Source organism: Microtus pennsylvanicus, chromosome 6 (assembly GCF_037038515.1).
Source record: "Microtus pennsylvanicus isolate mMicPen1 chromosome 6, mMicPen1.hap1, whole genome shotgun sequence".
Taxonomy (NCBI): domain Eukaryota; kingdom Metazoa; phylum Chordata; class Mammalia; order Rodentia; family Cricetidae; genus Microtus; species Microtus pennsylvanicus.
Window position 1 is genome coordinate 104,813,718 of NC_134584.1, and position 22,216 is coordinate 104,835,933.

Here is a 22,216-nt window from a genome sequence, read left to right on the forward strand (position 1 = left end):
CCTTTAATCCCAGCACTTGGGAGGCAGAGGCAGGCGGATCTCTGTGAGTTCGAGACCAGCCTGGTCTACAGAGCTAGTTCCAGGACAGGGTCCAAAGCCACAGAGAAACCCTGTCTCGAAAAACCAAAAAAAAAAAAAAAAAAAAAAAAGCTGGTTCTAGACCAGCTAGGGCTACATAGTGAGATTCTGCCTTAAAAAAAAAAAAACAGCCGGATGGTGGCGGCGCACGCCTTTAATCCCAGCCCTCGGGAGGCAGAGGCAGGCGAATCTCTGTGAGTTCGAGGCCAGCCTGGGCTACAAGAGCTAATTCCAGGACAGGCTCCAAAGCTACAGAGAAACGCTGTCTCAAAAAACTAAAAAAACAAAACAAAACAAACAAAAAAAAAAAACCAAAACCAAAACAAAACAAAAAAAAAAACTCAACCAAAACTAAAACTAAAACAAAAAACTTCCAAACAACTGTCTTCTCGAAAGGCCTGAGGCTAAGGTATATGTCATTCACAGAATATGACAGAAACACTTCTACTTTAGGCATGACTTTGGGTTCATCCTTCCCAGTCAGGTAGGCCCCTGTGTCTTTCTTTCCGAAGACCCCATTTTCAGACCTTTGGGCTGTCTCTTATTTCACTTTGACTTTAAGTAAGGATTCTACTGGCTCACATATTTAGGAATGCTCCATTAAAACAATATTGATTGATTGGTTATTTGAGACAGGGTTTCTCTCTGTAACAGCTCTGGCTGTCCTGGAACTAGCTCTCGTAGATCAGGCTGGTCTTGAACTCACAGAGCTCCAAGGGCCTCTGCCTCCTGAGCGCTGGGATTAAAGGGATTAAAGGCGTGTGCCACCACCGCCCGGCTTTAAAGCAATTTATAAGGGGATGGTGAAGACCAGCCTCTTCTGCTGTTAGGACCAGAGGACATCGAGGGTACAACTGTCGCTCTGGTCCTCTGCCTTTCCCAAGCTACCAACAAGTAAGTGGCAGCTGCCATTCTTCGTCACTTAACAGGCCAATGTAATTGCGAATTCCGAGTAGTGGTTAGTAACAGTTTAGATAAGAAGTTTTAGAAGGCCCATTCTAACTGTGAGGAAGGATGGCTAGGAGTTAAGTGTAATTTGGCAAAAGGGAGATAGAGAGACTTGGAATCTCGCATCGGCTAACAGATGGGTGGGAAGGTATTTAGGAGGTGGGAATGACAGGATTAAAGCTTGTGATGAGTAAGGGGGCATCAAATTAACCCTAGTGTTTGGACTTGGGTCTCCTAGTGCCAGGCGGATCTTTTTTTAAAGGTTCATTTATTTTATGTAGACAGAGTTCTAATTGCGTATCTCTACACCAGGAGAGGGCGCTAGATCTCACTATAGATGATTGTGAGCCACCGTGTAGTTGCTGAGAACTGAACTCAGGACCTCTGAAAGAGCAGACACTGCTCTTAACCTCTGAGTCACCTCTCTAGCCCGCCAGCGGGATCTTTACTGGGTTGAAAGGAAGAGCAGGTTTGGAAAATAAGGTCAGGGCAAGTAGAACTAGAGTCCTTAAGGCCCTCAAGGCAGAAGTCCAAAAGGTTGATAATAATGGTGCGGGGCTTAGAGGGGCCTGGAGGGAACGGAACAAAACCCGGGAGTAACCTATGCAAGAATGAACACTAAGGAACTGGAGAGGTCTTTTGGTTCTGGACTCTCAGGGCGTGGCGAGAAGGCAAGCTGGGGGGCATAAGTCCCACGTGACGGCCTGGTGGCGCACAGGCTGCTCAAATGCTACGCTAACCCCCAGGGGATAGAGTGCTGGCGGCCCCTCCCGGCCCCGCCTCCCTTTCTTCCTCTTTCCTGTTCATCTATTGGGTAATATCTATGTCCATCAAGGGCCCGCCTCCGAAAATAAGCCAATCAGGAATGGCGGGAGGGAGCTTTCTTCACGAGCTGGTTTCTCTTCTAGGGGCCTCTCCAGGGAAGTAAAACCCGGTCGCAGCCACCGAGGAACTGCGCGCAGCATCTGAGCTGAGAGCATCCGCCGAGTGCGGGCGGCGCAAGCTGGTGAGAAGAGGGCGAGGGTAAGAGGTAAGGAAGGGGACTAGTAGGTGTGCGGACATCTTCCCCAGCCTGGCCTGCGGGCGCCTCAGGTGATGGGGCGGAGAGGGAGATGAGGTGAGAGGGCGGGACGAGCTGATCCCCGGTCGTGGTCACCCCACTCGCGCGCAAGCGCCACGTGGGCCCGCGCGCTAGTGGAGGAGTCGGCTGCTTAGCCGGTTCCCTGCATCAGCTTCCTTAGTACTGGAGCACCCGTGAGGTGGGCGTTGCAAACTAGATTCCTGTCTTACAGCTTAGAAAGCGGAGGGTCAGAACTCTAAGCTGGAGCCCGGAGTTCTTAACTAGAACCTAGCCGCCCAGCTAAGAAATCAAGAGACGTCGTTTCTGTAGGGACACTAAATTCTGTCCCATCTGCTGCGAACGGTTTTCGTTGCGCACAGCTGCCTATCCTTTCTGCAGGGTCAAGGGGCGTCCGAGGCCATCTGCCTCTGACTGACCTCATCTGCCCCAAGTTCAGCCGGGTGGGTAAGGGACGATCCTCACTGGCTTTGGGAAATCAATTTAGCAGTGCGTCTATACTCTTTGACCTACTGATTTTGGAAGTAAGGAAAAGGCGGCTACTAAGGCCATGCAATTTGGTGTTTAATAAGTACCAGGTTAGTGGAAACAAACTCCAAATCTCCAGGAATTGTGAAACCATTGTCTTTCACACGGACGTCAGATTCAGTGTAGTTGACTGAACGATATAAAAACCTGTACAGAATGTACCCTGATGGTAAACTGTGCTTTTCTTTTCTTTCTTTCTTTTTTTCTTTCTTTCTTTCTTTATTTTATTTTATTTTTTTTTTTTTTTTGAGACAGGGTTTCTCTGTAGCTTTGGAGCCTGTCCTGGAACTAGCTCTTGTAGACCAGGCTGGCCTCAAACTCACTGAGATCCGCCGGCCTCTGCCTCCCAAGTGCTGGGATTAAAGGTGTGCCCCACCACCACCCAGCTCAAAATAAGTTTAAAAAGAGGGCTATAGCTCAGTGGTCGATCAGCACAGGAGAGGCCGTGTGCTCAATCTCTGTGATGCACAAAACAGCAATCAAACAAACCCAAGCATATGAGACTGGCAGTCTTCCCATGCTCCTAGCAAGTGCCAGCGAGACTAGTGAAACTGTCTGTTAAGTAGCTAGTGTCCCTGGGCCTCTGAAAATGCCAAGTTGAGCTAATATTTGAGGACCTGCTGTGTACCAGGGACCGGGCTGTACTCACGATAGCCGCCAGTAAGCAGCTACATGTCTGGCATTTGTGGAGTACAGAGATTACTGGGGACAGCAGATACCTAAGTCAAAGCTTACACGCTGCAGTGGAGACTGGATGAGGAAGCTAGCTAGTAGCCTCGGGCCTGAGAAAGGGCTCAGAAAGGAGAGGAAAGGAGACACGAATCAGCTGGGAGGCCCTTATTGACTATAAAATCAGAGAGAATCTTAGCAAAAGAAGTTTTCACAGTATTTTAAATATTTGAACTTTGAAGCTTTTATAAACTCTTTAATTTTTCAGGGTGAAAAGCAGCCACCTCCGCTTGCCAGCGTAGCTTCAGAATGTCAAGTACCGTGTCCTATTGGATCTTCAGTTCTGCACGGAATCGAATTGCTATCTTACAAGGAGGTAGACGCTTCTACTCAAGGGGTGCCGCAAATAGGAATCAACCGAAATGGAGGCTTTCTTCTCCGGCATCGCCGACTGTGAAGACCAGTACTCCGCGTGGTGGCTTTGCTCTGCAGAAAGCCTACAGACACACATCAACCGAGGAAGAGGATTTCCACTTACAGCTTAGCCCTGAACAGGTCAACGACATGCTTCGAGCTGGCGAGTCATCTCACAAGATTCTTGACTTCAACAATGGAGTTCCAAGTTCAGTGTTACGGTTTGAGAGCAACCAGCTGGCCGCCAATTCCCCAGTGGAGGACCGGCAGGGTGTAGCTTCCTGCATGCAAACCAACGGACTGATGTTTGGCATTTTTGACGGCCATGGTGGCCATGCATGTGCCCAAGCGGTGAGCGAGAGGCTCTTCTACTACATGGCAGTGTCCCTGATGTCCCACCAAACCTTGGAGCAGATGGAGGAAGCAATGGAAAACATGAAGCCTTTGCTGCCCATCCTCCAGTGGCTCAAGCATCCTGGGGATAGTATTTATAAGGATGTCACCTCCGTACACCTGGACCACCTTCGAGTCTATTGGCAAGAACTTCTTGACTTGCATATGGAAATGGGTTTGAGCATCGAAGAAGCATTGATGTACTCCTTCCAGAGACTGGATTCGGACATCTCACTAGAAATCCAGGCCCCCCTGGAAGATGAGGTGACAAAGAACCTATCCCTCCAGGTTGCTTTTTCTGGGGCAACAGCTTGCATGGCCCATGTCAACGGAGTTCACCTACATGTAGCAAATGCTGGCGACTGCCGGGCTATCCTTGGTGTCCAGGAAGACAATGGTGTGTGGTCCTGTTTACCTCTTACCCGGGACCACAATGCTTGGAATGAGGCTGAGCTATCCCGGCTTAAGAGAGAACACCCTGAGTCTGAGAACAGGACACTCATCATAGATGATAGGCTGCTGGGTGTCCTCATTCCCTGCAGGGCCTTTGGGGATGTCCAGCTCAAGTGGAGTAGAGAGTTGCAGCGTAGTGTGCTAGGGAGGGGCTTTGATACTGAGGCCCTCAACATCTACCAGTTCACACCACCCCACTACTACACTCCGCCCTATCTGACGGCCAAGCCGGAGGTTACATACCACAGGCTGAGGCCCCAAGATAAGTTCCTCGTCCTGGCGTCAGATGGTCTGTGGGACATGCTGGGCAATGAGGATGTGGTGAGGCTGGTGGTGGGCCACCTGTCCAAGGTTGCTTGCCATAAGCCGGATCTGGACCAAAGACCGGCCAACCTGGGGCTCATGCAGAGTCTGCTGCTGCAGCGGAAGGCCAGCGGACTCCATGCAGCTGACCAAAATGCAGCCACGCATCTGATCAGACACGCCATCGGGAGCAACGAGTATGGGGAGATGGAGCCAGAGCGACTGGCCGCCATGCTGACATTACCAGAAGATGTAGCCAGGATGTATCGGGATGATATCACTGTCATGGTGGTGTTTTTTAACTCAGAGTCAATTGATACATACTCTAAGGAGGGTTAAGAGTCTCACCCTGTCACCAAGGCTAACACAAATACCCTTTAAAACATTTCCACTTAGTCCTGAGTGAGCCATTCAAACCTTATTAAAGAATAGGCAGATATAGGTTGCTGGGTGATCGACTAACTAAAGAAATCCAGCCTAGTGAAAAAGCACTGGTGATGATTTCTGTGTCTATGCGCACTGACTGGTCAACTCTTCTATGCAGCAGACAGAATAGAGTCAAACCGGCTTAGGCTCATGTAGCCCGTGTCCTCTATAAAGACACTGTCAAACTGTGTCATCCTGTGCTTCTAAAGGATAAATTTAAATCATGATGCTAAGAATAAAGAACTTCAGGATCTTCGGAGACCCAGTTGCAAAATTTACAAATGTGATCCTTCTGAGCTGTTCTGCACAACTTCTAGAGTGTAGTTTTTGTTTAGCTTTTTAAATTACAAAAGCTTAGGTTTACAAAGCAATCTTCAGGGCACTTTTCTATGTCATATTCTAACTTTCCTGTGTGTGTGTGTGTGTGTGTGTGTGTGAGAGAGAGAGAGAGAGAGAGAGAGAGAGAGATTTTCTGTAACGACTGTGAAGATAAATCTGTGCCATTTGCATTTGAACGCTGGTTAAATTTATTTTAAAACTGAATCCTCAGACTTGCAGGCAGGACTGCTGTAGCATGTGTAGGACCACTCTTTTGTTTTTTTTCTCTCGGCTGAGGATGAGAGGGGCTAAGTCTCTGAGCAGCCTTTGGTCCTTCTGTTGAGTTCCACCCCCAAACCTTTGAGCCGAACTGGGAGTTCATTTTTGTCTAATCCCCAACTCCTGACCTGCTTAGCAAAATGTCCCCTCCTCCCCACCCCGGGCTTAGCCACAGGGTTATTCATAATTCTCCTTCCTGTGTATATCCCTCAAGCACACAACACCACCTCTGCTATGCTGCCCTGCCTCACCCTGCCATTACTAGTACATCTTTCTGCTCCCCAGGATTGGAAGGGCCATGGTGTGACCAGGTAGTTGTGGACATTTTAGGCAGGGTGGGTCTATTCAGTGGTTTGTGGATTTTTGGTTTCAGCCTGCATCTAGAGGTATGAAAATGGCCTAGGAGAACAGCCATGAGCCGAGGCTTTCTCTCTTCATCTTGGGAGGGAGGCGGGAGACTTCTCAGGCTCAACACCTGCCCATGCCTGTTAGGAACTGCCATCGCTATGCTTCGGGGATGAGGCCATATTTAGTATGAGAGTTGGGTGAAAATTGAGATGCGTCTGGTCATAGGGGCTGCAGGGTCTGTTTGCTTGAAAACGAACCCACATGGGTCCTATTTAGGGCATAAATTTCTTCCTCTCTTGGGTGGCTGTGGCGTTAAACAGCAGGAAATGTGTCCCTAAATGGAAACACAGGGTTTTTTTTTGGCAGTTTTGATTTCCTGGACCTCATGGGAGCACTTTTCTGTAGGTACCTCCTCAGCTGATCCCGTTTCTCTCACCCACTATGCTGTCCTCGCACTGGCAGGCTGGGCCTCTTCGCCTTTGCAGACAGACATTGGGTAAAGAGTTGGGGCTGGGCTGGCAGACAGCTCAGTGGGTAAAGGCTGCCAATCCTGGAAACTAGAGTTCCATCCCCGGGACCCACGTGGTGGAAGGAGTTGAAAGTTGCCCTCTGACCTCCACGTGTGTGCCGTGGCATGGGTCTTCACAAAATAAATACAATGGAAAAATACGGGGATTGTTTGTTCTTTGTACATTTTCTAGTGTTCCCTGTTTAGTGATACAGTTTCTTCTTCTTTCTCTCTCTTTTTTTTTTAAAGGAACTCTTTTAGGTTCTTTTGTTCGGAAACTGTTACTATTACTTCTGATCGCTTAGTTTTTTTTTTTTTATTCAAAAATAAAACATAGGCAGTTCTCTCTTGAGGAGCCAGTACCCGCAGTTGGGTGTTTACTCCCTGTGGCTCTGCCCTGTTCTCAGGTGTGGCTTACCTTCTGAGGGCCTTTTCCTCTACCCTCACGTGTAAGTCTACCCTAAATAATAACCCCAATGGTGCCGCCTCAAAGTAGAAAATGAGAAGCCTGGGTATGCTGGAACATGCCTCATGCCTTAAACCCAGCACTTGAGTGGTAGAGGCAGGAAGATCAGACGTTCAAGGTGGATACGTGAGAGCCTGTCTACAAAAAACAGTGCATCCCATTATGCACCAAGGCCAGCCTAGGCTACACGGTGAGAACTTGCTTCAGAAAAAAAAGATAAAACGTGGCTCCAAATGTGAGTCATAATTATTCTAGCTAGAAGGTTTGCTGTTGGAATGGGAGATGCTATTTGACGTTTTTTGTTTTCCTTTGTCCTTTGTTTTTCATGCCCGCTAAACCCAGGAGTAGCCTGGGAGCCTTAACTGGCACTGAGTGCCTGAGCCCTGTTTTCGAGGCTGGCTGGCTTGGGTCATAAGTGGTTGTGATTCAGGTAACTTATCCTGCAGTTGATAGAACACAGGCCTCCCATTTGTGTCTCCAAGAGTGTCTGTGTTTTCTCACTGTCTAATAGATGTCTTTGTTTTCCAGCTGAAATATTGGGAAGAAAGGCTGGTTTATTGTCTACCGTTCTCTCTTCCTCTATGAACTCAGCTTTTCTGTGCCTGCTCCAGTGGGCATTGTCTTCTGGTTACACGCCAGTGTGGCTGTCTCCCTGGGTTTTGGCCATGGCCCCCTTGAAGTAAATGACCTTTTTTGTGGGGGGGATGCAGATATGAGAAAGGAGATTCGTGGTCCTTGTCAGTTCTTCCAAAGCTCTTATTATTTTCATAGAGATTTGAATTTTTTAGACTTTTAAAATTTAAATAATGAGACTGACGATTTAATATTGCAAATGTAACTTTTGAAGGAACTTTGTCTTGGTGCTTAAGGTGACATTTGTGATTTGGGGTAAGACGCTGGTGGAAAGGTGTAATTTCCATAGATATTTGTTTTATGTGTAAATAGTACAGTGCTGTTGATTTCCAAAGTTAGTGAAACTAGAAAAGCTGATACTTTTGAATGTATGCTAGATCATGTTAATAAGATTCAGTTTTCGGAGATGTTATTTATAACATTAAAGCTAATTTATTATGATGTAAACTGTGAGGTGGTGTAATAAATATATAGACGTTTTCCCCAAAAGTATATTTGACTTAAAAGTTAAAAAGCTTTAGGCACACGGGACAAAAAACTCAGCTGAGACACAATCAAGTTGACAGTTTTTTTTTTAAACAGAGGTAAAATGTAAATGCCTTGACCTTCAAATAAAGAAGGGCATAATTCTGTAGATCAACCACAAAATATATTCAAAGGAAGACTGACAGCTAGTGGGAAACGGTGCCGCCCCAGGTGAAACCAGAATATTCTGGAATGGAGCCAGCGGTTTCACGTCTTTGGAGCGTGGTTGTTGTGTCAAAGCTCCCTTTGGATTTGAAGGTCAGGGCTAGTGATGTGGCAGCCTGTGTCGTAAATGGTCATGTGTGTAGCCTGGTGGGGGAGGCATGTTTAGGCTGCTGTATAACTATTTTCTGAGCCATCTGAGGTCCTGTCCCTTCTTCCTTTGGTTCCTGGTGTCTAACTTGCCTTCTGGAAAAATGCTCCTTACTATGCATTTTCTTGGAATAATCATTAACTGTGTTCTTTAATAATTACTGGCATTTGTATTTTAAGCTGTGTACCAGTGTTCCTATCTGACCCCGATTTTCTAACCTTTGAGGATATTTAAGTAGAACTTTTAAATAAAAGAAGCAAAATGAAATGTGGTTTCTTGTGGTTTGAGCATTAATTTTTCTAGCCCTTAGGATGCGAGGCCAGCTTTTGTTTCAGCATTTTTCTCTGACCAAGGAAGACTATTTAAGACCCTGCTCCAAAGACAAGCATGGCACACAAAAACTTTTAGTAGCTGCTAAGCACACAGGGAGTCCTTTTAAACTTTTTATTTTTAATATTTTATTTTAACTAAGTTTGTACATTTGTCTCTGTGGGTGTATCACATGAGTGCAGATGCTCAGGGAGGCAAGAAGAAGCACTGGATCTCTTGGCGTTGGAGTGGTAGGTCGCTCTGGGCAGCCCGACATGTGTTAGGTGTTAGGAACCAAACAGGTCTGCTTCAGGAGCACGCTTCCACTGCGCCTCTCTTCAGCATCAGGAGGATTCATTTATGTTAGCTGTGTGAGTGGAGAACTAAGAAGATAAAAGACTGGGCCAAGACCCATGTGCTCTGGGCCAAGACTTGCTAGAATTTCATAGTTTACTGAGAACTTTCTTGTAAAACCAGCTTTTGTGTTATTAGTAGTATAAAGCCAGTTCTGGGGAAAAGTCTAGGCTGTGTGCAACTGAAGACCCCACTGCAAGATTGTACAGTGCCTCGGTGCACTCAAAATGATAGTGTTCAGTGGGTCCTTATGAAAAATGCAGGTACAGGGGCTGGAGAGATGGCTCAGCAGGTAAGAGCGCATGTGTACCACCATGACTGGCAAGCACTGGGCATCTGAACCCAGGTTCAGTTCCCAGTACCCACATGGTGATTCATAATCATAACTACAGTTCAAGGGGATCCTATGACCTCTTCTGACAAAACACTCATCTATAAAATAAATCTTAAAAAAAAAACTTCTAATGTAGATACAAATCTTTAGTCATTTGTATTTCAGTTAGGGCTGGCTAGTTAAGCTAGATGTTGAAAAAGATGTGTTGAAGGGCATGGAGAGATAGCTCTGTGGTTAAGAGTACTGACTGCTCTTCCAGAGGACCCAGGTTCAAATCCCAGCACCCACATGACAGTTCATACCTGTCTGTAACTCCAGTTCCAGGGCTTCAGACATGCCTGCAGGCAAAAAACAATTAACATGAAATAAAAATAAATTAAATTATTTTTTAAAAAAAGAAAGAGAAGATGTAGAAACAAAGCTTTTAAAATATGGCTAGGTGGGTAAGGAGGGACCGCAGGTCACCTGTGAGGACAGAAAGGGATTGTGCAGAGTAATCTGGGTTTGGTGTTGTGGGTCACCCAGCGACCAATAGTTCAAGATCACGCTCAGGTGCCTGTCAAGGACAAGGGTAGCCTAGGCTACGGAAGCTCTGCCTGGGGGAGATCCTTCAGAGCGACCTCAGAATGGGTACGGCTTCTCTGTATTAGTTTGGTACAGAGCCAGAAGTCCTGCCTCATCTCTGCTTCCCTGTGATGGTGCAGGGTTGTCAGAACCAGGAGTCCTGCCTCATCTCTGCTTCCCTGTGATGCTGCAGGGTTGTCAGAACCAGGAGTCCTGCCCCATCTCTGCTTCCCTGTGATGGTGCAAAGTTGTCAGAACCAGGAGTCCTCCCCATCTCTGCTTCCCTGTGATGCTGCAGGGTTGTCAGAACCAGGAGTCCTCCCCATCTCTGCTTCCCTGTGATGCTGCAGGGTTGTCAGAACCAGGAGTCCTGCCCCATCTCTGCTTCCCTGTGATGGTGCAGGGTTGTCAGAACCAGGAGTCCTGCCCCATCTCTGCTTCCCTGTGATGGTGCAAAGTTGTCAGAACCAGGAGTCCTGCCCCATCTCTGCTTCCCTGTGATGGTGCAAAGTTGTCAGAACCAGGAGTCCTGCCCCATCTCTGCTTCCCTGTGATGGTGCAGGGTTGTCAGAACCAGGAGTCCTGCCCCATCTCTGCTTCCCTGTGATGGTGCAGGGTTGTCAGAACCAGGAGTCCTGCCCCATCTCTGCTTCCCTGTGATGGTGCAGGGTTGTCAGAACCAGGAGTCCTGCCCCATCTCTGCTTCCCTGTGATGGTGCAGGGTTGTCAGAACCAGGAGTCCTGCCTCATCTCTGCTTCCCTGTAATGGTGCAGGGTTGTCAGAACCAGGAGTCCTGCCTCATCTCTGCTTCCCTGTGATGGTACAAGGCTGTTAGTGTTTAATCCTTGTTAGTCTGCTTCCCACTCCACTCCCCCCTCCCCACACCCATGCCTGTTCTGCCCCAGGGATACAAAAGCTGGTTGTGAAATGAGTTAGGAAAGATGACTGGCTGGACACCAAGGAGAAGAGGAGAAGCAAGAGAGGAGGTCAGAGAATAGGAGGAAAACAGCAAGCAGTGGCGTGGAAGTAAAACGAAGGGAGGAGTTTGGCCACGAGACTCTAGTATTGGAGTACATGGATGCGGCTGGGCAGGAATGGTCAATCAGCTACAGAAAGCTCCGCTGCAGTAGAGGCAATGGCTGAACCGTACTCTCACGTGGGTCTGGGGACGTTGCATGACTCTAGATAATGAGGCAGAGGAGGGGCTTGGCTGGGCGGGTGTCTTCCTCAACCAGCATTATCTCTGGGCTTATGAAGGAAAAGAGGATCCAAAGTTCATTTGGGAGTTCTGGGATTTTGCTGCCCCCAAATGGCGCTGTAGCACGGAAAACATGGGAGAATTAGGTACCCTGAGCCCTGCCTGGTGGCTGGGTCATTCATTTGTGAGGACACAGGGATAGACACTTCAGTAGGGGGTGCTCTAGCTTGTGTAGGAGGCCACGGGAGACACGAGGCTGCCTCTAGATGTCGCCATCCAGCTGTGCTGGTGTCAGCAGAAGCTGGCTTGAGGAGGGCTGCCCCCAGCTAATGAGGCAATGTGTCCTAAAACTCCAAGTTTTTCCTTGGGGTGCAGCCTGGTACACCTTCAGGAAGCCTCACAGGGCTCTGGGCATCTTTGGGGCTGGGATTAAGTGGGGGCTGAGGGAATGGCACTGTCTTGTGCTTGTGGGGAAGGAGCCGTTGAGACCCAAGCTTGCCAGAGCAGGTGGTATAAAGTGGTGCCATCTGGACCAGCTGTCCTCAAGGTACTTGTTTACCTCTGTGAAGTACCCACCACCTCTAACCAACCCCAATCTGATTCTGCTCCTTATAGCCACTTCTACAGCGGGCCAGCTTCTCAGCTTTTAGAAAAGTCGAAATCCTTCTGTGCCCCTCCACTCAGGTGCAACTGCCATACAGCAGTCAGATCTGAACTGCTGCTTTTCAGCTCCCATGACATTTTGGGTGATAGCTCAGATTCCTCTTCCCTAGATGGGCCTCCCTCCCTGCCATAGTCATGCAGAATCAAGGCTTTGGATTTGCTCTTCCCCATGGCTGGAATACCTGGCACTTTCTGCCTCCTCTTGATTTACCCAGATCTCTGAGCCTGATTCTGCTAGATTCCAGCTTGTTTGGAAGACTCCCTGACTTTCTAGGTCTCTCTTCCAAGCAATCCCTCTCTATTTTTAGCACTGGCTGGTCCTATTTCATCTCTCCATGGGTCTCCCATCCCATCTGTCTGTCTGTTTTTTTTTTTAATATTTATTTATTTATTTGTTATATATATACAATATTCTGCCTGTGTGTATGTCTGCAGGCCAGAAGAGGGCACCAGATCTCATTACAGATGGTTGTGAGCCACCACGTGTTTGCCAGGAATTGAACTCAGGACCTTTGGAAGAGCAGGCAATGCTCTTAACCACTGAGCCATCTCTCCAGCCCCTGTCTGTCTGTTTTCTCTGCAGCGTTAGGATTCTGGTTTGGCTTTCTGCTGGATAACCATGCATTAGCTCAGCATCTGACATGAAGCATGCAGTCAACATTTAAAATGTGGAGGAGGCTGCGGATGTAGCTCAGTGGTAGAGCACTTGCCTAACAGTCATGAGGCCCTGGGTCCAATCCCTGGCACCACAAAAACAGGTGAATAGATAGATAATAGTTAGTTGGCACCGGGTGGTGGTGGCGCACGCCTTTAATCCCAGCACTCGGGAGGCAGAGGCAGGCGGATCTCTGTGAGTTCAAGACCAGCCTGGTCTACAAGAGCTAGTTCCAGGACAGGCTCCAAAACCACAGAGAAACCCTGTCTCGAAAAACAAAAAAACAACAACAAAAATAGTTAGTTAGCTAGCTAGATGATAGACAGGCAACATTTTTAGAAATAAAAGAATGAAAAAAAGGGAAGATTTTGGTTTTCTTCCACTGGATAAAGTTGCATTTTCCCAAGAGTTAGGCCATACTTCTGGCTGCTCTTGGGACGAAGACTAGAATCTTCTACATTTTGCTGCTTCTTTTTTTTCCCCTTCTTCTGGTTTTTCAAGGCAGGGTTTCTCTGTAGCTTTTGGAGCCTGTCTTTGAACTTGCTTTGTAGCCCAGGCTGACCTCGAACTCACAGAGATCTGCCTGCCTCCTGCTGGGATGATAAGCCTGTGCCACCACTTCCCGGCTACATTTTGCATCTTATTGTGAATTGGATAATACCTCAAATTCTTTCCCACTCTACTCACCAACCAATTAGAAAAAGGTCTAATTGCCTCCCCCCCGTTTTGTTTTATAGGTTTTGCCATATAGCTCAGGCTGTGTTTAAACTCCCCGTCGTCTTCTTTTAGGCCTTCCAGTTGCCTGGTGATTAGAGGCAAGCATGAACATTCTCTTGGCTCTGCAGTGACCTTAGGGACTTATTTACAATCAAGAGGCCATAACAAAGAACATACTGGAGACTGGGAAGGCAAAGTGGCAATCTCTGTAACTGACGATTACACATTATTCTGCTGCTCACTCTCGTTGTGGCTGTGTTGAAAATTGAGTTTTGTCTTTGTCGTTTTCTTTCCTCTTTTTGTTTTGTGGTGCTAAGGATTTAACTCAGAGGTCTGTGCATGCTCACAAGTATTCTACTGCTGAGCTACCTTCATCAACCCTTTTATTTTGATGCTTTCTTTGTTGTTTTGAAACAGAATCTCAGGAAGCCCAGGCTTGCTGTTGAGCTTTCTGTGTAGCTGAAGCTGACCTTGAACTTCTGTTCCTCACTTCTCAGTCCCAGAGGCTAAGATTAGTGCACTACCACGGCCTCACACGCGTGTGGGAATTATTTTTATTAACAACAAAAAAGGCTTCAGTGACTTCCGCCGCTCTCTCCTGTAAAAACTGTCTGGGTCCCTTGCTGATGTGTGGGGCTAAGCATAAGCTGATAGCTGATCCCACCCATCCACCCTTCTGTCCCTTCTGCTGCTTCTGACACTCTGATGCATTTTCAGCTAGGTAGACTGACTATAGCAGGGGCTCAATTTATGGTTTTTTGTTTGTTTGTGTTTTTTTTGTTTGTTTATTTTTTGAAGCAGGATTTCTCTGTAGCTTTGAAACCTGTGCTGGAACTTGTTCTGTAGATCAGGGTGGCTGCGAACTCAGAGATTTGCCTATCTCTGCCTCCCGAGTGCTGGGATTAAAGGCGGGTGGCCCCAGCGCCCAGTTAATTTATGATAATTTAAAATAACACACCTGGCTACGTTTGTGTATGTTCTGGCCAGATGCCATGCCAAACGCTTTACTTGCATTGTCTTCTTTAAGCTAGGTGTGCCTCCATCCCCAACCACTCCTGCCTGTACTCCCAGTGATGGGCAGGCTGAGGCAAGAGGTCTGTGGTTCGTTAGTTCTAGCCTGGGATATGTATTGAAACTCTCAAAAACAAACAAACAACAACAAAACCTCAAAGCTGGTATGGTGGCACAGACCTATAATGCCAGCACTCTGGAGGTAGAAGGGATTTCAAAGTTATCTTCAGCTACATACTGAGTTTGAGGCCAACATAAGCTGTCCTGAGACTCTCTCTCAAAAAAAAAAAAAAAACAAACCAAAACAAAAACTATGTACTATCTTATTTAACCTTCACACAACCCCTTGAAGAAGTGTTAGCATCCCATTTTATACTCAGAAGATCTGAAGCTGGGCAGCTAAACTGTAGTGCCCCAGGTCGTAAACATAGTAAGGCAGAGCTAATCTCCAAACCGTGGTGCTTGACGTCACAATTTCTTCCTTGTAATCACGCAGCTGGGTTGAATATTTATTCCTCTGAGAAGAATGTGCTCCCGCAGCTGCACGAAGGATCCACAGCACTCTAGGAAGGAGTGAGGGTCCACAGGAGCAACCTAAGCAAAAGTTGGGGTATCACTTGGCAAGGTGCGAACTGAAAGAAATAGAAGGGATCTGCCCTTTGGCTAGGACCTCTGTCTGTGATGGACTGGAGCTGTATTGATAAATTTCCTAGCAAGGGTCAGGGATCCTATGTATGGATTTTCCCGGTGTCCCCAGCCAGCTGGGGCTTTGGGGCTGGGGGAGACAGGGAATGTCTGCCTCCAGTGAGCATGAGGGGTCAGCAAACCTTGGTCAGGCTCTCTCTCCAGATCCTATGGTCTTGCCCTGGTGGTTTCTGACTCAGTCCCCTCATCTTGCCCCGGGACTGGTATCTCTAGCTTGGAGATGGGCCCGGAACCCCTTAGGCATACCGTGAGGTTTGCTTTCCCACCCAACACCTGTGAAAGTTTATTTCAGAGGGCAAGAGGGAGGAAGGGTGGGCCAGGCAGCTATACCAGGGCATTTGAACAAAAATGGTCATGGCATCGGTGTTTGTAAGAGAGAAACAGTGTTGACGTGACTTCACCCAGCAGGAGTCACAGACCCTGAGGCAGCCATTCCAACAGGCTTTAAATGTTGACTGTGGAAAAGCGAACAGTGACCAGAGAACTTTAATAGACGACTTTATAAATAAGAAGCGCCATAGGAGATCGACAGAACATACAGCGTGACCCCGAGTTGAAATCCTTCTCCCATCCCTCACGGTTACTCTTCCACCAGCTCCCTCGTGACTTACCCCATTGGCCAGGCAAACAGTGGGGGAGGGGAGGGAGACTATCTTGGGAAGGGGATGAGATCATTCTAAGACTGGCTGATTTAGAGCTGGGTAACTTTTTCCACCCATATGGCTCCCAGAGACTTCTGCACTGGCTCATAAACCTTGGCGCCAGCTTTGGGGAATCAGCCACGAGGCCCCTCCTCACTGTGGGAGATGGTGGCCAAAATTGGATGGGGCTGGGGACAGGGCTTAAGTTGAAACAGAGTGGCAGGGGTGTGTGTGTGTGTGTGGGGGGGGGTTCAGCTAGAACCAGACAAGTGCTTTGCTTTACTGGGTCCAGGTATCCAGAAACTCTCTAGGAACCAGTGTGGGTAGATGATGCATTTTGTGGGTGAAAGTCACCTTGCAAGGAGCAGAGCTGTGTCCCTGGCTGTTCCTCTAATACCTGTATTTGGGACTTCCAATTGGCCAGCCTGGCCCCTCTAAAGGATCCTACCCTGCAAGGGGTAGATGTGGAGGGAAGAGGCCTGGGCTAGGAAGGGATCAAGGCCCAAGTCTAGGTCAGTACACGATTGGGTTCAGTTTGCCTGGCCCTATGCCTCTGTCATGGTATCAGTCAGGCCACCTAAGACCCAAGTTTCAGCCTTGAGGAAATAGTAGTCTTGGTCCTTGAGCTTGGTCACATCTCTGAGCCTTTTCCTAGGCAGTTCACCTACTCTTCCCTCTCTACCTGCCTTCGTCACCTCCCTAATCCTGAGCGGAGTCAAGTACCCAACTGTCCCCAAGTCAGTGTCGAGCATGCCAGTTTTTCTGTGCTCATCTGAAGCCAGGGCTCATGTCTAGGGGGAATTCTAGTACAGGCTGCATGAAGGAAAAGGGGATGGCCTTAAAGGGATAGGGGTCAGGAGAAGACCAACCATGTGTGCTCGGTGCTGTTCTGTGCCCTGCTCAATGCTACTCTGTGCCAGGACCTCCAGGGGCAGCTGGCAGCCTCGGGCATCTCAGGTCCCGTCACCCAAGGTGAGAGAATATGGTATGCGACTCGCTGGGCTTAGCAGGCAAGGACCAGAAGCTGGGCAGAACCAGAATGGGCTGGAGTACTTCTTCAGCCTGGCTTTTGGGCAGCAGAGCTGGGAACAGAATTCTCCGGTTGGATGGAGTTGTTCCTGGAAAATCTCCACAAGCCTTTTCAGCTGTGTGCTTTGTGCCTGGCCCTCCTTCAGAAGTGAAGGAGCAGGGCCCTTTCTGCTAGAGGGCCCCTCAGGCAATGCCCTTGCCCTCTCTGCCTCCAAGCCCCGGGCTCTGGGCTGGCATATCTGTGAGTACTGTCTATTGACTTCACCAATTCACTCGGCCATTCTAAAAGCAGAGGTCAGCATTCCTATACTTTCAGAAGGAAGTTGAAAATCTAAGATGCTACATGGCTTGGCCAAGGTCACATAACTGCATCAGGGTTGTAGCCCCCACCTATTGATGGCACATGGTGCCACTCTCCCATTCCTGCTTAGAAGTCCCCAAAGGGCAGTGTGCCCACAAGCTGAGGATGCCACTTCCAGCTCAGTACCTCCTGCCCAAGGCCTAACCTGGCCTGGTGCCTGTCACTCTCAGAATAACCCTGGTGGTTCTGGGCATGGATTGCAGCCCATCACTTGGGACCTATTTTTAATCCTTTGGGTAATGAGGAAGTCTCACCTTGTGCACTAACCACTTGGGACAAGGCTGGATTATGTGGCCTCAGCCTCAAGTGATCTTGCTGCCCTACTGGGAAATAACCCCGACTGGAAGGGGAAGGCCAGGCTCAGCCACACTCCCTTTCTTTCCCTTCCCTAGCCTCTTCCCAGAATCCATACAGCCTGTCATCCCTACACGTTATACTCCTATGTCTGTGCGTATCATGGCCAAAGATCTCAGGGCATTGCTGTCCAATGTCTTGTGCACTTAAACAGCCAGAAATTCTTTTTTTAGTTAGAGGGTTCTAGAATCCAGGTACAGGGGCCATTTAGAGATTTAGTATCTAGAACTTAACTTCCAGAATTCAGGGTGTCGGGATGCTTTGGGGACAGTAACAGATGGTATTTGAGGAGGTGACAGAGGTTGTGAACATACTCACATGAACTCTGGAAGGTCAAGTGATTCATAACCAATGGAATTATGAACCCCAAAACTATTTATAGAGAAGGGGATCCATTCCCAATGGGACTCCTTAGTGCTAAAAAAAGATGTGTGTATGGCTACAGAGGAGGAGGAACTATGTCCTGAGTCCATCGAGGAAAGATGTTCAGACAAAAAGACCAGAAAGAAGCTGGGCATGCTGGTCAATGGCTGGAATCACATTGCTAGGAGGCCGAGGAGGGCTCGTTAAACGTTCAAAATCCCAGAGGGAACAAGCCTATCCTATCTCACAAACAAACACAAACAAAATACTGAAAGAAAGCCTGATTCTTAGAGAGTTACCATAACAACAACGCTAGAATGACCGCAGCTATGGTGACAACAATAGTAGTAGCTGCCCCCCACCACCTCTAAGGCCAACAAGGTGTCCGCCTGTGTTGAGTCAGGGTTCCGTTTATACTATCTCAGCGAGCCCCATGGGTGTTCTTATCTGGGTGGAGAATGGGTGGTGGTCCTTGGGATGAACTCCATAAATGTGATGGACTTTTTTTTGCAATATCTGCAGCTCTCTGGAGGGGGATGCTGAGGCCTCTACCCCCAAGCACCTTGCTGCAGTGCGGGGTATCAACAGCAGGACTGGCCCCTTGGGGATACCGTCAGGGAGCCAGCCAGGCCAACTGAGTGAGCCGCAGTCCACTTGGCCCTGCTCCTCTAGGCGTTGGGGCTGGAAATAGCAGTTGTTCAAGTGCTGACAGTCGGAGGGCAGCTAAAAAAAGGCCCCTCAGCCTGGGCACTGTCGCACTCGGCTTGCAGGACCTATTTTTGGGGAGAGGGTGCCGACGTGCCAATGGAAAATCCATGGGTGGGAGTTTCCAAAGGTGGGGGCCCCATATGACTTCCTCCCTCCATCCTAGCCCCTCCACATGAGCTCCTATGTACGTGTACACACACACACACACACACACACACACACACACACACCAATGATCACATACGCACACCCATACAAGTTTCATGCTTAGCTTTCCTTCCCACTGTTTGACCTTGTCATCCATATAGTAACCCAGAAAAGGGCTGAGGAAGGTGAAGCTCAAAGATGTATCTCTGTTGGTATAGTGTTTGCCCAACATATAGGCAGTCCTGGGCTCTATATCCACCCCTGGATAAATTGGGCATGGTAACACATACCTGTAACCTCATCACTCGAGACAGTCAGGAAGATTAGAAATTCAAGGTTATCATTCTCTGAGAACTTGAGGCCGGCCTGGAATCAATGAGACCCTGTCTCAACAAATAAACAATGCTTGCCCCCACCCCAAAGCCAAGTGACATTCCTAAGGAAGGTCTCGCAGGTAGGAAGCAGCTGGGGCTATGGCACCCAGGCTGGTGCTGTACTCTAGAGGCAGCGTCCGCACTGAGCTAGCAAACCTACTGCCCTCCGAAGAGGCCAAAGCTCTGCTACGAGAACAATGGAGGTGTGTTCTGTGTGTGTTGAATGAGTATAGGTGAAGACATAGGGAAAGAAATTCCCTTGGAAAGCCCAGGTCAGTTCTGAGAGGAACCTGCCTTGCTGTAGGAGAGACAGCGCCTGCAGACAGCCCAACCCCCACCCATCCTGTGACCACCTGCTCCCCCTCTGCCTGGGCCTCCAGAGAGCAGCTGCCCCAGCCAAGTTTCCAGGGAACGTGTCAGATAAGGGGCCTGTGCTCATGACTGTCTCCCACTGGTCCCTATCTCTGTCCCTACTGCCATCACCCAGTGAATAAGAATAGCACAGCCTGGTGAGGGGGCACACACGGGGGCATCACAGCTTAGAGAAGTCTTCGGTCCCCTCGCCATCAGTGCCAGCCTCGCTCAGCTGCCTGTTACTCTGTGCCCAAGGTCTACCACACATGGTGAAGTGCCAGCTTCAACTTCAGCTCCTGCAGCTCTAGAGGAGGACCAGAAGGAAGCCACATTGCTTGTGGGTTTCAAATCTCCACAGCGGAGCAGTGTGATCTAGAGCTGGATGCTCCTCTCTCTCAGGACAAAGTGGCATAGCATTCTATGAAGTCTGAGTGACAGCTAGCTGGATCCTCTCCCCCAGGCTATGGTCCCTGATAATAGCAGCTCTGCCTGGGTTATGAATGCCCTTGAGAACTCTGACCCTAGCCAGTGGGGATTCAGATGGGGTAGGATCCCTGTGTCCTATGCGAAGCTGTTCCTGGAGTATGGTCATAGGGTAAAGATGAATGCTGTGTTGTTACCTCTGCGCGAGTCTCCTTTCGGCCCTCCTGCAAGGATGAAAGGACCACATTACTCTGAGGGAAGAATCTGTAGTCATGGACCCCGTGGTCAGTGTAGCTGTGACACAGGAAGGGGGCAGATTCAGGAAGCCTTGTTCCCATGTTTCTGAATCACTGTGCCACCTGATTGTAATTAAGGCCTCTGAGTCTCCAAGCCCTCTCATCACTAGCCTCTATAACTCTCTCAGCCTGACTCACCATGGAAACCAGCAACCTGGTCCCACACCAGTCTCTTGCCGTCTCCATCACCTCATTTTCATGACCCTGCTCCTTTACCCTCCAGCCTGCCTTCTGTCCTTCTAAGTTACCCACTAACTCACAGAGAGGCAGTCACGGATGCTAAGGGAAGAGAAGGGATGGTGTACGGGCTCCTTGCGTACTTATACACATTCCCACACCACACAGAGAAGACCACACCACACTTACACACTCACAGGCTCACATAAACATGTGCCTGATAGAGTGGCAGGGCCACCGAAGGGTCCCATGCTCAGTTTCCCAACACCAGCCCTGCAAGTGGCTCTCCACCACTGCTGTATTGCTGGGGTCCTGCCTTCCCTCTGGGGTCTTCAAAGTACAAACTAATGTCTACTGCTACTGCAGGATGGTTTGGAAATGAGACCACGGGAAAGACCTTCTTCCCCGAGGCTTAAGCTAGAGCCCTGGGGTCGGTGGAGCTGTGTGTGGGTCTCTGGGGTCCTAAGATTGTTTCATTCTTTGGGGGTGAGATCTGGACTGACCTTGGGGGCCTCCAGCTTCAAAAGCTCTATCGCTGAGCCTGGAAAAAGTTTAAAAATATCTCTGTGTTTACATTCTTTTCAAGCCCGCCTCCCGAGCTTCAGAGCTGGGTCCCTTTGATCTGGCCCTGTGCCTCTGAAGGGGCCTGGGAGAGCTGGGAGCATGGTCCCCTGCTGTGCAGACCCCTTACCTCCCCAGCCCGGTCAGAATTCTGTGACACCCCTCACATCACAGAACCAGAGTGAGCCCACAGCAGGGACCTAGCAGTGCCCGTGGGTGCTGGATCCAGGCTCTTCTCCGTACTTCTCCAAAGCTTGGGCCTCAGATGCCTCCAGGGAATATGATTGTGGGCTGCAGATACTGATCTGGGGAAAGCCACAATGACCACTACAATGTGCCTGGCTATGTGCTAAATGCATTTTGCAATTATATAATGTAGTTCTCCCTGAAACCTCGTTTTATAAATCAGTAAACGGAGGCTCAGAGAGATGAGGAAATCTTATGAAATACACAGCAAGGATGAAGCAGGCACGGTGGCGCCTTCTGCTCATACTGGACCACTGACCGCATGACCCTTACCCCTACACTCACCTCCACCTCCACACCTTGTCTTACTATGGTGTAGGACCTCACTAACATGAATCCTTCCAGGTACACACCAACTCGTTCACTATGTGCTTTTCTCCTTCTGTGAGTCAGGCATGCTGTGATCCTACGTGATCCTCAGCTTCTTCTCTAGAATGGAGCTATGCATAACGGGACAGTTTGCATCTACAGATGCTCAGGGAGTCTGAGCCTTTTGACATTAGTGGTCATCCTCTACCTGATGCCGGAAATTCAAGGCAGAAGCTGTCCAACTGGGACAGACGCCTCCACTTGTGCTGGGATCCCATCCTTTCCTTCATTGGTTTCTCATCTACCTAATTACCGCCATCCATCATCCATCTATATACTAATCCATCCAACTACTCATTCACCCGTCCATCCATCTGCACACTCTCCTACCCAGCTGCTCATATCCATCCATAACAAGGAGCCAGAGAGCATGAAGATTCCAACTTGGATGCTGCATGAACCCACCCTCCTCTTTTTAGCCCACTTTCTCAGTTTTACCAGAAGGACCTGGTTGGGTGATCTCTAAGGTACTGCTGGGGGATCTTGAGGGAGCAGAGACCAGAAGATTGAGGACACCTTTACAGAGGTCACATAGACCTCAGACACAAAGTTGGTTCTTGTACTCTGGCTCCAGACTACCAGATATGTTGTGTTAACCTTTCTGACCTTCAAGATCATCTAC

At 48.7% G+C, this 22,216-nt stretch overlaps 1 protein-coding gene across 1 annotated transcript; it reads left to right on the forward strand.

Moving 5' to 3' along the window:
• The first annotated feature begins 1,906 nt into the window (after positions 1-1,906).
• Pdp2 (pyruvate dehydrogenase phosphatase catalytic subunit 2) lies at positions 1,907-8,947 on the forward strand. Its single transcript, XM_075977064.1, has 2 exons — positions 1,907-2,056; positions 3,570-8,947. The coding sequence occupies exon 2, from the start codon at positions 3,611-3,613 to the stop codon at positions 5,201-5,203; it is 1,593 nt and encodes a 530-aa protein (XP_075833179.1). The 5' UTR covers positions 1,907-2,056; positions 3,570-3,610; the 3' UTR covers positions 5,204-8,947.
• Positions 8,948-22,216: the final 13,269 nt, after the last annotated feature.